Source organism: Ovis aries, chromosome 3 (assembly GCF_016772045.2).
Source record: "Ovis aries strain OAR_USU_Benz2616 breed Rambouillet chromosome 3, ARS-UI_Ramb_v3.0, whole genome shotgun sequence".
NCBI classification, from domain to species: domain Eukaryota; kingdom Metazoa; phylum Chordata; class Mammalia; order Artiodactyla; family Bovidae; genus Ovis; species Ovis aries.
This window is the reverse complement of record NC_056056.1, coordinates 20,210,983-20,227,475: the sequence shown is the minus strand read 5'-3', so window position 1 is coordinate 20,227,475 and position 16,493 is coordinate 20,210,983. Positions and strand designations below refer to the sequence as shown.

General features: G+C 33.6%; 1 protein-coding gene across 1 annotated transcript in view; it reads left to right on the top strand.

Moving 5' to 3' along the window:
* The window catches only part of ROCK2 (Rho associated coiled-coil containing protein kinase 2), a 134,955-nt gene that overhangs the window by 86,199 nt on the left and 32,263 nt on the right, over window positions 1-16,493 (top strand). The window contains exons 8-20 of the mRNA XM_060413818.1: window positions 480-571; window positions 1,411-1,570; window positions 3,077-3,137; window positions 3,727-3,738; window positions 7,765-7,844; window positions 8,007-8,055; window positions 8,629-8,764; window positions 8,859-8,950; window positions 9,176-9,422; window positions 9,814-9,920; window positions 12,893-13,052; window positions 14,835-14,995; window positions 15,353-15,537. Coding sequence (XP_060269801.1) covers window positions 480-571; window positions 1,411-1,570; window positions 3,077-3,137; window positions 3,727-3,738; window positions 7,765-7,844; window positions 8,007-8,055; window positions 8,629-8,764; window positions 8,859-8,950; window positions 9,176-9,422; window positions 9,814-9,920; window positions 12,893-13,052; window positions 14,835-14,995; window positions 15,353-15,537 — 1,542 coding nt within the window. The remainder of the gene's footprint in view (window positions 1-479; window positions 572-1,410; window positions 1,571-3,076; window positions 3,138-3,726; window positions 3,739-7,764; window positions 7,845-8,006; window positions 8,056-8,628; window positions 8,765-8,858; window positions 8,951-9,175; window positions 9,423-9,813; window positions 9,921-12,892; window positions 13,053-14,834; window positions 14,996-15,352; window positions 15,538-16,493) is intronic.

Here is a 16,493-nt window from a genome sequence, read left to right as displayed (position 1 = left end):
AATACATATTTATATTTAACTTATATTTAATATAGATGTAGGTCTATCCAGAGTGAATATGGATAGCTTCAAGCACAGTATGTGAGTTCTTTTTAAAAGAAGGGGGGAGGATTTTTTAAATAACATTTTTATTATAGAGGTTTTAAAAAATTCTTCTGTGCCAGAAGTTAGATCTCCATTCATTTTATGCCCTAAAATTGGTCATATGATTTTGGCACAGGCCAGTGACTTGTTTAATTGAAAGCCTCCTGTACTTTCATTTGACACAAAGTGCAAGTAGAAACATAATTTCTTTTCCATGACATTCATTATTTAGAGAGATCACATGATGTAAAATTAGATTGCTTATTTTTGAGCAGTATTAAAGCTGAAGCTTTTCAACTTTTTAAAACTCATTTCTGAACTTCATTGAGATAAGAGTGTTTTTGTATTTTTATAATCTTACTCTTTATAATAGAATGGTTAACTGCATTATTTAGGGAGGTACGCCTTGGAAGAAATGGAGTAGAAGAAATCAAACAACATCCTTTCTTTAAGAATGATCAGTGGAATTGGGATAACATAAGAGAGAGTAAGTCAATAAATTTAAATATTTTCATTTCATCACATTTTAAATCTCATAAATTGAATCCTCTTCTGACTTAAAAAGCATGTCTGGTACTCTTAATAGTAATTTTTAAATTGAGAGGTTGTATTTCAATTCATTTTGAAGCTGTGTAACTAAATCTTATTTCAGTATCTTAGCAAACTAGTATGTCTTTATTTCCCAGTGCTTTTATGATAAACATTATAGGTTTCTTACTTTGCCATGCTAAGTTTTATGGATCTCAATAATTTTTAGAATTGGGGAAATATAATTCTTTAATTCATGTTTGAATTAATAAATCAATAATTAGTTGCTTATGGAGAGTACTCTGGTGAAGACTAGGGTAAGCATAGGAATTCATTTAAACTGCATGTGTATTTACATTAATTCATTTTAAGAGTAAGAAATATTTCTTCTTAAAGATGTAGTAGAAAACTTATGAAAACTAAAGAATGTATGTGCAAGTTATTGCTGTTTGGAAGTTTAATACCTAGAATAATATCATACTGCCTTGCATAGACTAATTCATCTATGTTTAAAACTAATTATCATTATCTAATATAATGATAAAACACAGAACTTCAGTTCTTTGAAATGATAAAATAGTAAATCTGTCACTGAAATTTTCTATAGTAAATGTGACAATATAGTATTGTTTGCTAATCAAATATCAATATGTAATGTATTTAATATTTATGTAGTGTGCTAATATCAATATAACATTAATAATCTATAATAACTCATATAAACAGAACAGGGGTTGTTTCTGTCTTTTTAAATCGTATGTATTATTATTAAACAATGTGTTTCTTTTCTTTTAATAGCTGCTGCTCCTGTGGTACCTGAACTCAGCAGTGACATAGACAGCAGCAATTTTGATGACATTGAAGATGATAAAGGAGATGTAGAAACCTTCCCAATTCCTAAGGCTTTTGTGGGAAATCAGCTACCTTTTATAGGATTTACCTACTATAGAGAAAATTTGTATGTGATTTGTTTGTTATATTTTTATTGTTTTCAACATCTAGCTGTAAAGAGTTGTCTTACTTCAGGACTCTGAATTATAGAAGATAAAGTGTTAATTTGTTTCAAACTGAGATTTTTTTTTCAAAGAATATTATATATAATATTCATTTACAAATGAATGTAAAGCAGTGTTGTGTGTTTGAAGACCAAACACCTGCTTTTGAGGGAGTCTGTCAACTATTAAGGGACATAGGAGAATTATATAGTCATAGTGAAGGGTAGAATGTGATATGAGCCTTAAGAAAGGTACCAAGAAGATCTGAGAATCATAATTCTTCTAATTTCAGAAGAAAAATAAAAGCCAGATCTCTTTGGGGCTAGTGTAGGGGGAAGTCAGGTAAGACCTCAAGAAAGAGATAGCATTTTAACCAAGTCTAAAGATAAAAAAGGGTTTTGAGTAGCTGAGATGTAGGGAGGTTAGGTGAATGTGATGGGGAGGTGAATAGTGGAAGCAAAACTTTGGAATTTAAGCATACACTGGGAGCAGAGCAATATAGTCCAGTAGGTTTCAAACATGGTATGTATCACTGTATTATAACCATTTGGATAATTTAATGGAACTGTTATTTTCTTGCCTGTAATACCTTCATCTAGTGCAGAGCCTGGCATAAGATCATTCAATAAATATTGCTCAACTGGAACGAATGTTGGGTATAAGATTAGAAAATAGACTGGAGTTAGAGTGTGAGGGAAGCATAATGGAACAGATGATTGTTGTGTATTGTGCTAAGGGACTTTTTACTTTGACAGGAAGTGAGGAGCTGCTGAAAACTGTTAAGTAGTTAAATGAAATGTTAAAGACGTTTGAGAAATTTTTGATACTTCCATGTTTGTAATGGTTGGGGTGATCAACTGTTATGGTTTGCCCGGGACCAAGAGGTTTCCAAGGATGTGCTATGGGACTTTCATGCTAAAATTAGGAACATCAGTGCAAACCAAGATGAGTTGTTCATCCTATTAAAGATAAGGTTCTGAAAACTGCTGTAATGCTGACAAAAGTGAAGACATCAGTACAGGAGAAATCCAGGCATGTTCATGCACAGCAAGGAACGACCCAGTTAAGAGAGAAACTGACAGTTAAATAGAAGTGATGATTTGTGTATTAAGACCAGGAGATCAGAGATGTTGTATTTGAAAAAGAGCAGAGATGTCTCCTTTCAGAATATTTCTAGAAAAGAAGAATAAAATGGGAACTCAAAATGAGGTGAAGAGGGGGAAAAATATGGTTCTGTTTAGTGACTCCAGTCTCAACAGTGTTAAAGACTAAAACATTGGCTTAAGAGTGAGAAGCAAGAAATAGCATTTTTAATTATTGAAAATGGTATAAATGTCAACAGGGGGAAATAGTACTTCACTTAAAATATGTTGAAAGTGAAAAGAAAGAGAATTTAATTCTGAGGATAACTTGATATCAGAAAATGAGTTAAAATGGCATGCAAAAGAATTTCCTGCCTTTCCTTCTAGGTTACTAAGTGATTCTCCATCTTGTAAAGAAAATGACTCAATACAATCAAGGAAGAATGAAGTATGTGTAAATTTTTACTACTCTACTTTAATCACATGTTCAAATACTTTAGTAATATCCATGTATTTTAAAAGTTCACTTGATGTTACTTTCAGATGGCATTCCTTGTTGCAATCCAGTTCAGTATAACACTGAAGTGATTCATTTATTTGATGAGTATTATGGTATGAGATCCAGTGGCTAGTAAAAAGATGAGTTACATGACTTTAGGCTTAGTTTCATTACAAAAGTGATAGAATATGTTTATAAACAGCTGTATTTCCTGCCAGTTAGAATATTTTGTAATCTTAGCACTATATATGAGTATAGATAATAAGCTATAAGAATAGAGAAATAGTGGATGGATTTAAATTTTGAGTATTTAGCATTGAATTGATATAAAGGATAATTTTATCAAGATGTTACAGTATTTTGTGACCTCCATACAAAGCTAAATCATGTAGACACATAAATAAGGATGCTAAATATTTTTCTCTTCAAAACTTATAGAAACTAAAAAATTGAGTAATTTTGATACAATTTGTGTTTTAGGAATTTAACAAAGCATAGTAAGCATTTTAATTTTTTGTTTTTGTTTTGTTTTAAATAGGAGAGTCAAGAGGTATGTTGATGTCAAATATGTTGAAAAACAGGAAAATCTCATCACTCTAGCGATGTTTTGATATAACCATATTCTACCTAGTATTTGGAGTACTACACCTACCCAAGAGAGAAGTTCCCAACCTTTTTTTCTGCCAAGTATTCTTTTCATTATTGCTCCTATGGATCTGTTGTTCAAAATATATATTATGTGCTTTTCTTGGTTTTGTTTATTAAGGATGTGTAACTAGCAGCAAGAATTTTTGATTAACATGTGATAACTCATCAGCATGTGATCAAGCTATACCAATGTAGCAGCAGCCAAAAGCTGTTGAACTTGATGAATTCATTGGCCTGTATTTCCTTACTAGGGAAATATACAGTTTTTCTTAAGATACATGAAGTATTTAAGAAACCATGGAGAACCTAATCACTGGAAACAATAGTGGAAAAAACATTGTCCATGGAATCTAATAGGTCTTTGAGGGCACTGCCACTTATTAGCTGGCTGTCTTGGCCCAGTTGTTCACCTTTTTAGGATTTCTGTTTCTTTATTGAATAAATGTATTACTACCCATCTTTTCATGGCTTTTGTTAGGATTAAAGACACAATAAATGTAAAGGGCATACCATTATACCTAAAATACAAAAGTAACTCAAAAAGTTAAATCCTTTAGAAAGGCAGTAATGCTCCCCAAATAGATTATTTAGCACTTTCTATAATTTTAGTTTTTTTAAAGACTGATAAATTTGGTCTATAAGAAGATTTAAAGAATGGCAAGATGACTTGTAATTAATTAGCCATCATTAATCCAAAAGAGTTATTGATGATAAAACTTTTCACAATATTGTGCCTGGCACAGTATAGGAAATTATAAAGAGGTTGTGTGTGTGTGTGTGTGTGCGCGCGCGCCTTTTTTTGAGGTAAAATTGATCAGTCGCACAGTCATGTCCAACTCTTTGTGACCCCATGAACCGAAGCATACCAGGCTTTCCTGTCCAGTACCAACTCCTGGAGCTTGCTCAGACTCATGTCCATCAAGTTGGTGATGCCATCCAACCATCTCATCCTCTGTCATCCCCTTCTCCTCCTGCCTTCAGTCTTTCCCAGCATCAGGGTCTTTTCCAGTGAGTCAGCTCTTCGCATCAGGTGCCCAAAGGATTGGAGTTGCAGCTTCAGCATCAGTCCTTCCAATGAACACCCAGGACTGATCTCCTTTAGGATAGACTGGTTGGATCTCCTTGCAGGACAAGGACTCTCAAGAGTCTTCTCCAACACCACAGTTCAAAAGCATCAGTTCTTCGGCACTTAGCTTTCTTTATAGTCCAACTCTCACATCCACACATGACTACTGGAAAAACCATAGCTTTGACTAGACTAACTTTTGTTGGCAAAGTAATGTCTCCGCTTTTTACTATGCCGTCTAGGGTGATCATAGCTTTTCTTCCAAGGAGCAAGTATCGTTTAATTTCATAGCTACAGTCACCATCTGCAGTGATTTTGGAGCCCAAGAAAATTAAGTCTGTCACTGTTTCCCCAATATTTGCCATGAAGTGATGGGACCAGATGCCATGATCTTAGTTTTTTGAATGTTGAGTTTTAAGCCAACTTTTTGACTCTTCTCTTTCACTTTCATCAAGAAGCTCTTTAGTTCCTTTTCACTTTCTGCCATTAGGGTGATATCATCTGCATATCTGAGGTTAATGATATTTCTCCTGGAAATCTTGATTCCAGCTTGTGCTTCATCCAGCCCGGCATTTCACATGATGTACTCTGTATATAAGTAAAATAAGCAAGGTGACAATATACAGCCTTGACATACTTCTTTCCCTATTTGGAACCAGTCTGTTGTTCCAAGTCCAGTCCTAACTGTTGCTTCTTGACCTGCATACAGACTTCTCAGGAGGCAGGTCAGGTGGTCTGATATTCCCATCTCCTTAAGACTTTTCTACAAACAAACTGACTGATCCACACAGTCAAAGGCTTTGGCGAAGTCAATAAAGCAGAAGTAGATATTTTCCTGGAACTCTCTTGCTTTTTCAGTGATCCAACAGATGTTGGCAATTTGATCTCTGGTTCCTCTGCCTTTTTTAAATCCAGCTTGAACATCTGGAAGTTCATGGTTCATGTACTGTTTAAGCCTGGCTTGGAGAATTTTGAGCATTACTTTGCTAGCGTGTGAGATGAGTGCAGTGTGCAGTAGTTTGAACCTTCTTTGGCATTGCCTTTCTTTGGGATTGGAATGAAAACTGACCTTTTCCAGTCCTGTGGCCACTGCTGAATTTCCCAAATTTGCTGGTGTATTGAGTGCAGCGCTTTCACAGCATCATCTTTTAGGGTTTGAAATAGCCTAACTGGAATTCCATCGCCTCCACTAGCTTTGTTTGTAGTGATGCTTCCTAAGGCCCACTTGACTTCACATTCCAGGATGTCTGTCTGGCTCTAGGTGAATGATCACACCATCATGGTTATCTGGGTCATGAAGATCTTTTTTGTACAGTTCTGAGTATTCTTGCCACCTCTTCTTAATATCTTCTGCTTCTGTTAAGTCTATACCATTTCTGTCCTTTATTGTGCCCATCTTTGCATGAAATGTTCCCTTGGAATCTCTAATTTTCTTGAAGAGATCTCATCTTTCCCATTCTGTTGTTTTCCTCTTGTTTGTTTGCATTGATCACTTAGGAAGGCTTTCTTGTCTCTCCTTGCTCTTCTTTGGAAGTCTACATTCAGATGGATATATCTTTCCTTTTCTCCTTTGCCTTTCACTTTTGATACTGATATGTAACATTTTGAAATTGATATGTAACATTATATAAGTTTCAAGTATACAACATGATGATTTTACTTCTGTGCTCATTGCAAAGTGATCATTAAGAGTGTAATAATCAACCATCACCATACACTTGACCCCATTCACTCATTTCATCTACCCCAGCCTCCTTTCCTCTGGTAATGACCAGTCTGTTCTGTCTTTTGAGTTTGTTTTTGTTTTGCTTATTTTTTCCCTTTTTTCGGTTTGTTTCCATATGAGTGATACCGTATGATTTTTGTCTTTCACTTTCTGACTTGCATTCTAATACCCTCAAGGTTCATCCATGTTGCAAATAGCTAGATTTCACTCCCCCCACCCTTTTTTTTAAATGGCTGAGTGGTTCCCAGTCTGTGTGTATATATATATATCACATCTTGTTCATCCACTTATCTTCCAGTGGATACTTAGGTTGTTTCTATATCTTGGGTGCATATATCTTTTTGAATTAGTGTTTTCATATTCTTCAGATAAAAACCCATAAGTGGAATAGCTGGATTATATGGTAATTCTGTCCTTAACTTTTGAAGAATCTTTGTATTGTTTTCCATATTGGCCTCACCAGTTTACATTCCCATCAGCAGTGCATGAAGGTTCCCTTTTCTCTACATGCTCTCCAGTATTTGATATTTTTGTCTTTTTGATGATAGCCATTCTAACAGGTGTAAGGTGATACTTCATTGTGATTTTCATTCATTTCCCTAATAATTAATCATGTTGAATGTATTTTCTTAGATCTCTTGGCTATCTGCATGCTTTCTTTGGGAAAATTGAAAGAAATTTTATTCTTATTTCTAAGAAAAGTAATATATTTTTGAGCATATTCAGTCAAATATTCCAGATATTTGTTTCAGATGTAGACCTTTTATCTTTATCTCTTTAGCACAAATGGTAACAATATTTTCATATAAATCTACAAAAGAAAAGTAGAAGATATCAATTTTTAAAAAATTTATTTATAATGAATAAGAAACTTGCTATGATAGAAGAATTCTGCGAAGATTGGAGCTTCTCATTCCTATGTTTACATAATGTGTTCATATATACACATGTGCTGTGATATAAAGCAAGAGATGGAGGATTTTTTCTGTCAGTAAAAATCACATTAAGAAGGTACAAATGCTGTACCTATATTAAAGTCAAAAGAAAAGAGAAGAAAATTATTATTGTTTTCTTTAAGCCTCTTGCCTTTTAAATGTGCTCACACTTTATAATTATAGTTTTTAATTTTCTGACAGATTCAGAAAAAACTGTACACATTAGAAGAACACCTTAGCACTGAGATTCAAGCCAAAGAGGAACTAGAGCAGAAGTGCAAGTATGTTCTGTGGATAATTAAATGTTATATTTTAAAATGTAAATTTAAACATTTTACTAAAATGTTTAGCTACAAAGTAATTCTATGATTATTTTAAAATTTATGGTAAATGTCTTTATTGTAAGAATTATTTTATTTACTGTTGCCTTTGAAATTCTTCAGATCTGTTAATACTCGCTTAGAGAAAGTGGCAAAGGAGTTAGAAGAAGAGGTAAAGTTTCTCTATGCTTTTATTTACATTTTTGTTCGTAAAAAGTTTTGATGCCTGACTTACCTATAGAGTTCACTCAGTACCATATTAATACAAATCTTGTTATATAGTAAAATACATGTTGTAGCATTGGTGAGGACTGAGACTATAGAGTAAACCATGATAATAGGCTTCATTTTGTTACTTTTTTGCAAATGAATTAATTTAGTATGTGTAGATATTTCAAGGAAAAATAATTTCAGTCATATTAATGGCATGGCTTAAAAATAGAAATTGACAATTTTTTTTTATTATTCAGACCTATAGTTTATATTAAGTAAAGGTGTTCAAAGGTGATGAAATGTTACAGAAATTTTGGCTTATAATAGTAAACAAAATACTTATGTTCTTGATTATTTAAGAATAATATGCTATTTTTAGAATATGGAAACCATTTGTAATTTTAACAAAATGGCTTTTGTTAGTTATTAGCTTTTTTAAAGGTCTCTTCTGTTTGATGTAACTGAAGTATTTTTTATTTTCATGATTTTTATACATACTTTCCTTTGATAATAACTTCAAGCATTATTTCAGATTACCTTAAGGAAAAATGTGGAATCAACATTAAGACAATTAGAAAGAGAAAAAGCACTTCTTCAGCACAAAAATGCAGAATATCAGCGGAAAGCTGATCATGAAGCAGACAAGAAGCGAAATTTGGAGAATGATGGTTTGTAGTTTAGAATACTAAATAGTTACTAAGAATAAAAGTTTGTATGTGTGTGCTGTGTTGAAGCTTACTACTTAAATGCTTTTTATCATAGTTAACAGTTTAAAAGATCAGCTTGAAGATTTGAAAAAAAGAAATCAGAACTCTCAGATATCCACTGAGAAAGTGAATCAACTCCAGAGACAAGTAGGTTGATCCCAATTTATTTACAATACGGATTTTGAATTTTATTTATGACTGTTAGCATTTCTTTTAATTGGTAATGTTACAAAAGGGAAATCATTAAAAAGATATTTTTAGGGTTTTGCTTATTTTAAATAGTTTGCAATGGGGTAATAAATTAAAGTATTTTTATCATATATAGCTGTGTTTATTTGTTTGTTTTTTGTTTGGTTTTGAATGGAATAACAGCTGGATGAAACCAATGCTTTGCTGCGAACAGAATCTGATACTGCAGCCCGGTTAAGGAAAACACAGGCAGAAAGTTCAAAACAGATTCAGCAATTGGAATCTAACAATAGAGATCTACAAGACAAAAATTGCCTGCTGGAGACCGCCAAGTTAAAACTTGAAAAGGAATTTATCAATCTTCAGTCAGTTCTAGAATCTGAAAGGAGGGACCGAACCCATGGATCAGAGATTATTAATGATTTACAAGGTATTAAAGTAAAGTGGAGACTGCACTTAAGTTCATCTTAAAGATCTGTGATTTAGAGATAACCTTAGATAGTGGATAATGTGCTGGAGTAGTAGGTGTATGGATATACTACTCTGTTCTATAAAGTTAGGGTATTAGATACACTGTTATAAAATTTTATGAATGAAGGATTTACTTTCAAATAGTATGAAGTATTTTAAGTAACAAGCCACTTCTGAAAGCAGTAGATTGGATTCCAGTTGAATTAACTCTGAAGCACTATACCAACAATTATAAAATTTCTGCTCATAAATAACAGCTTTAAGGTATGAGGTGAATTCTGAATTTTTTACTCTAAATTTAATTTGTATTATATATGAATTTATTGTTTTTTAAAATGTTGCAATTTTAGGTAGAATATCTGGCCTAGAAGAAGATGTTAAGAATGGTAAAATCTTACTAGCAAAAGTAGAGCTGGAGAAGAGACAACTACAGGAGAGATTTACTGATTTGGAAAAGGTAAAACATGTTAAGTTTTATATTTGTGTAAGAAGATGGCTGTAGAGTTTTGAGTTGAAAAACTTATTCTAAAATAAAGAAAATGAGTAACTGAGATATTTCCAGCACTCATGTACTTTCTTATATTGTTACATACATTGAGGATACTTTAAGGCTTACCGTAACACTACACAAGCAGCCCTTAGCATGTCAGTTGCTTATGAAGGGAGAACTTTCCTAGGGTGTGTTATGACGATGCTTCTCCCTAGACATCCCAGGAAAACTCAAATTTTTATGTACATTATATCTTCAAAATGGTGTAAAATTATCATGACTTTTCATGTAGAAGTTTACCAAAAAGTGCTATAAGCAGGGATAATTTCTAAGCTCTGTGTAGATAATATTTTGTTTTCATTCATTTAAGTATTTAGTGTATCGTATGTGTTAGAAATATCAGGATGCAGTTCTTGCCCTTAACAACCTCGCATCTAGTAGGTAATTTCTAAAGTAAAGTACACAGATAATTCTAATGCAGTGTGGTGGACTGCAAGGAGATCCAACCAGTCCATTCTAAAGGAGATCAGTCCTGGGTGTTCTTTGGAAGGACTGATGCTGAAGCTGAAACTCCAGTACTTTGGCCAGCTGATGTGAAGAGCTGACTCATTGGAAAAGACTCTGATGCTGGGAGGGATTGGGGGCAGGAGGAGAAGGGGACGACCGAGGATGAGATGGCTGGATGGCATCACAGACTCGATGGATGTGAGTCTGAGTGAATTCCGGGAGTTGGTGATGGACAGGGAGGCCTGGCGTGCTGCGATTCATGGGGTCGCAAAGAGTTGGACATGACTGAGTGACTGAACTGAACTGACTGAAGTAGAATGATAGAGATACAGGCAGGGTATCTTGGGTACACAGAATGAATCCCTAATCTGACAAGGCAGCATTGGCTGATGAAGTAAAGGTGCGTTATGATCTGGGGAGGACATCATGAGCGAAGGCACAGAGGATAGAAAATAAAAAAGTCATAGTTTAGAAATAAAGAGTAAAGGTCAAGAAATTTTAATCTTTTAAGGGGAAGACAGTGAATATTTTAAAAGTTGCAGGCCATATGGTCTCTACTTCAGTAAAGGAAATGGGCATGGCTATGATCTAATGAAATTTTACAAAAACAGACATCAGGCTAAAATTGGCCATGCAAAATGTTGAATACTCTATTAAGAAACTTAGTTGCTCTAAGAAATGGACTAACCACTGAAGGGCTTTTAAGTTGGGTGATTTTATTAGTGATTCATTTAAGATATATTATTACGTACCATGTGAAAACTAGGTTTGAGGAAGATTAATAGGTAGGTAGATTAATCAGAGGCTTTTTCAGGTAAAGTAACTCAGATAATGGAGACTTAACTAGTACAGTAGTTCAAAGGATGGAAAATAGGAATGAATCAGAAATATTTGAAGGAGGAGTATTTGGGAACACTTAGTGATTGATTAAATGTAGCATGTGAATAGTACTTAAGAGTGAGTTTTGAGTTCCTAGTTTGTGACAAAAATCTATAGTAGTGCCTTTAATTAATAAAGAATAAAGGAGAAATAGAGAAGACAGTGATAAATCCATTTTAGTCTTGAGGTGCTGGTGAGACAACCAAATTAGGTTGTCTACAGAGAAGTAAGCTATGGTAGTAGCAGCTAGAAATATTTGATCATCATTGATATTGAAGTAGCTCAAACTATGCAAATGAAAGAACCCATCTGGAAAGAGATTGCTTAGACCTGTGGTTTTTCAAAGCAAACTACTTTGTTGATAGATTGTGTAGTTTGAAAAAAATTATTTTCATTATTGAAAAAAAAAGGTCTGTATTTATGATATAAACTATAGGAAACAAAGAATTAGAAAATCTCTTGAGGATATATAGAAAATTAACTTCTATTAATGGTTCTCAACTTAAAACATGTTTTCCATGTGGAAAATAAAGATGAGTAGTAGAGGATCCTGAGTTTTATTTCCCCCCGCCCAAAGGCCTAGCAAAGGAAAATATTCAGTTCAGTTCAGTCACTCAGTTGTGTCTGACTCTTTGCGACCACCATGAATCGCAGCACGCCAGGCTTCCCTGTCCATCACCAACTCCCAGAGTTCACTCAGACTCACGTCCATCGAGTCGGTGACGCCATCCAGCCATCTCATCCTCTGTCGTCCCCTTCCCCTCCTGCCCCCAATCCCTCCCAGCATCAGAGTCTTTTCCAATGAGTCAACTCTTCACATGAGGTGGCCAAAGTACTGAAGTTTCAGCTTTAGCATCATTCCCTCCAAAGAAATCCCAGGGCTGATCTCCTTTAGAATGGACTGGTTGGATTTCCTTGCAGTCCAAGGGACTCTCAAGTGTCTTCTCCAACACCACAGTTCAAAAGCATAAATTCTTCGGTGCTCAGCCTTCTTCACAGTCCAACTCTCACATCCATACATGACCATAGGAAAAACCATAGCCCTGACTAGACGGACCTTAGTCAGCAAAGTAATAGGTATGGTTTAAAAGTTTGAGAAATAATACAGAGGAGGAGAAGCATTATGGCTAAAGAATGCTACCTACAGAGAACACCCAATATTTAAGAGGTGGCTGGGGGAAAACTTCACACACAGCAGAAAAGATGAGAGAAGGGTGGGGAAAGCCAAGTGAGGTCAAGTATATCAAGGAAATAGTTTCAAGGGCAACAGTGAGTTCAAATGAAAAATGATTGAAAGGGTTGTTGAATTTGATAATTGAGGTATCATACATTCATCACTTTATTGAGTTCAAGTAATCACAGTGAAGATCTCGAAACAGTAGTGGAGATACGGGCGATAAGTACATTGGGAAGCAAACAGGTGGAACAGCACATAGGGTACTTTCACAAGATTGGAGGGAACATGTTAAACGTTGTTAGTAAACCTGTAAAGAAATTTTTGAAATTTTGAGCCAGTCTGTTTGATTGATGGCTGCCATTTAAATCTTTAATAGGAAAAGAACAACATGGAAATAGATATGACATACCAACTAAAAGTTATACAGCAAAGTTTAGAACAAGAAGAAACTGAACATAAGGCTACAAAAGCACGGCTTGCAGACAAAAACAAAATTTATGAATCCATTGAAGAAGCCAAATCAGAAGCCATGAAAGGTATGCATTTTCATAAGAGGATTTTCAGCAATATTTTACAGAACTGATTCTGTATTCAATTCTGATTTTGGAAAATATTTTTAAAAACTATTAGGAAAGCTTTACATATATATATTTATGTGTGTGTGTATATATATATATATATATATATATATATATTTTTTTTTTTTTTTTCCTTTAAGGCCATGACCATTTCTAGGATAGTAAGGCTCAAATGCAAAATTGCTCAACCAAATTTTTAGATCAGAGAGAAATGAATATTTCAGTGGTATCAATAGTGGCAGGCATATAGTGTGTAGTTTTAGATATATCTGTTCAGATTTGGGGGATATGCTCTTTTTATAATTAGGTTGACATTTCAGCAGCTCATGTTACAAAATTCTTTCCTAAAGTTGATTGAGTATTTTGAAATTTGGCATGATGAAGATACTAGCTATATTTGGTCAGAGCCACAGAAAGCTAATAAATGTAGGGTAAGATAACAAAGTTGACTTTTCCACAAACCAAGCCTGTTATCTTGGAATTGTCTTTTAGGTTATATCTTGTTTTTTCCAAACTGACTGTTTATATATGATGGATTTGAAGTTCCAAAAGAAATCAATAAAGTATTCTTGTCAAAGATTTGTAAAACTCTTAAACAGAAATTTCATTTCATATTAAACCATAAAATTTATTAATAACTTCACAAAAAAACAGCCTTTTAATTATTGAGTGTAGTTAAAATTGGAGAGGTTTTTTTGGTCAAAAGCAGTTTAGTTTAAGACATTGATTTAAGATAATAAAAGATGAAATGAGTGCTATATTTAGAAAGACTTAGTAAGAAGAAAGTTAGTGGGACAAGACAAGAGTTGAATTTCTTTTGAGATCATAATTTAGGTGCTATAAATGCAAACATTTTTCACATTTGTAACACACATGTAATTACCACCCAAGACAAGATAGAGAATCTATATTCTCCTCATCTCAATGAGTTCACTCATGCCTCTTTCTGTTCTCTAGGCCCACATTCCAGTGATTAATTTTTTAAATGAGTACATTTGTTTATAAGTTGTTCTCAGAACTGTTGAAAATGAACCAATTTAGCATAGTAACAACTGTCTTTTTTTTTTCAAATTTCTTTTTACAACTCTAACATACAGATGACTTTCATATTTTGCATGATTGCACACAACTTAAATTTTGTAGATGGTACTCATATATGGTATAAAACCTTTGGTCTTTCTACTGCATGTCATTGCCTCCTTTGAGTAAGAGTGTGGCTTACCAGTGAATTACTAGCTATGTGATCTTGTGTAGTTACTTACCCTTTTATGCCTAGTTCCCTGTAAAGGGACAGTTCCCGTATTTGGTTGTGAAAAACAGGTACATTGATACATGAAAAGTGCCTAGAAATGCTAGCTGTTTTCAGTAATATATGAAAAATGTTTGTTTTTTCCATACTTTTGAAGCTAGTTCATTGAAAACTGAAAGTTCATAACGTTTAAATTTTACCTAATATAACTTTGCAGTAGGTGATAAAGGCAGAATTATTTTGCTTTCATTAAAATGAATATAATATTACAGAGTGTGGTAGATTTTTACACCCTGCAAATATAACACTTAATTTTTAAGCATGAAATTGTTGATATTTCAGTTATGTTAAGAGTAATGAAAATGTTAAATTGGAAATTAAAAAAGTTTTTGAGGCAACATCATTTATTGCAGTTTTTATTAGCACTGTGTCATGTATTTGATACGCTTTTTTTGTTTGGTTCATGATTATGTCTATTTTTGTGGCAATAGAAATGGAGAAAAAGCTCTTGGAGGAAAGAACTTTAAAACAGAAAGTAGAGAACTTGTTGCTGGAGGCTGAGAAAAGATGCTCTATATTAGACTGTGACCTCAAACAGTCACAGCAGAAAATAAATGAACTCCTCAAACAGAAAGATGTGCTAAATGAGGATGTAAGTGTGCAGCTTACTGTGTAATGACCTATTTAATTAATTAATAATAAACTAGGTTTATTTGTAGAGGTTCAATGATGGTTTTACAATTAAAATTTTTTTCTTGTAAAATAATATTCTGTACTTTTTAAATTGTACCAGATTTGGGTGATATACTAAATGAATCATAATTAAAATTTCTTTGAAGACTATATTTTATTTAAAAAATATATTATTATGGAAAATCCAAAAAATACTGTGAAATGAATTAACTGTTTAAGGGGGAAAAGTCTGTTTTATGTCATTATATTTACTGCCAGCTTCATTGATGAAAAAATCAAAATAATTTGCTTACATACCAATAACACTGTTTTTTAGGTTAGAAACTTGACATTAAAAATAGAACAGGAAACTCAGAAGCGCTGCCTTACACAAAATGACTTGAAGATGCAAACACAGCAAGTTAATACACTAAAAATGTCAGAAAAGCAGTTAAAGCAAGAGAATAATCATCTCCTAGAAATGAAAATGAGCTTGGAAAAACAGAATGCTGAACTTCGAAAGTAAGTTAATTGTTTGAGACAAAGACTTATTAATATGCAGGGCTATCTCCATGTATATTATCTTAATTTTTACTTATCTGGGAATTTTCTTCTGACTCCTTTGTTTTCTTGAACACATTTTTCTCTTCTTTCTGTTTAAATGATGTGTTGAGTGCCACTGTTGTCATTCAAAAAGATTTTATTTGCTTCCTCAACAATTTTTACTACTGCCACATTACGATATAATGGTATATTGTTTGTGCTGAAGAAGAAAAGGTCTGGGGTTTGCACTCCACACTCTTAAGATTCCTCCTGAGGACTGTCTCGCAAACAAAAGTGTCTTTTGTTTGTTCCTTTAGTTTCTGGGACTTGGAAATGTTTGACTGTTACGCAAACACCATATAAATTTTTAAATCATTTTTTAGGATACACTCTTATGCTATATCTCTGAGTCAGGAAGATCCCCTAGAGTAGGAAATGGCAACCCAGTCCAGTATTCTTGCCTGGAGAATTCTGTGGACAGAGGAGCCTGGCGGATTACAATCCGTGAGGGTCACAAAGAGTCAGACACAACTGAGCAACACACTTTCTCTAGTGCTATATTTAATTTACTTAGAAAACATTGTTAAAATACTTTAAATTAAAGTATATAGTAAATATACTGTTAAAAATTGCCCCATTTAGTCATTAGTAGTATGATTAGTACTGATCAAAGATTCTAGGAAATACCACTTCCATTAAACATGAACCTGATGTAAAAAGGAAAGACAGAATAGGAAGGAGCTCTTGAAGGTTAAATTATTGCCAATGTAAATTTATTAGAAGAGTTTGAAGAAAAAAAATTTGTTTTTAATTTCACAAAATATAGAACAAGAAGAAATGACATACAATATATGAGAGAAAAGCTAAGACACACACCAGCTTATTCTAAGAGTTCTAGCACCAGACAAGGAATTCCAGAGAATCTTAGGGAAGGA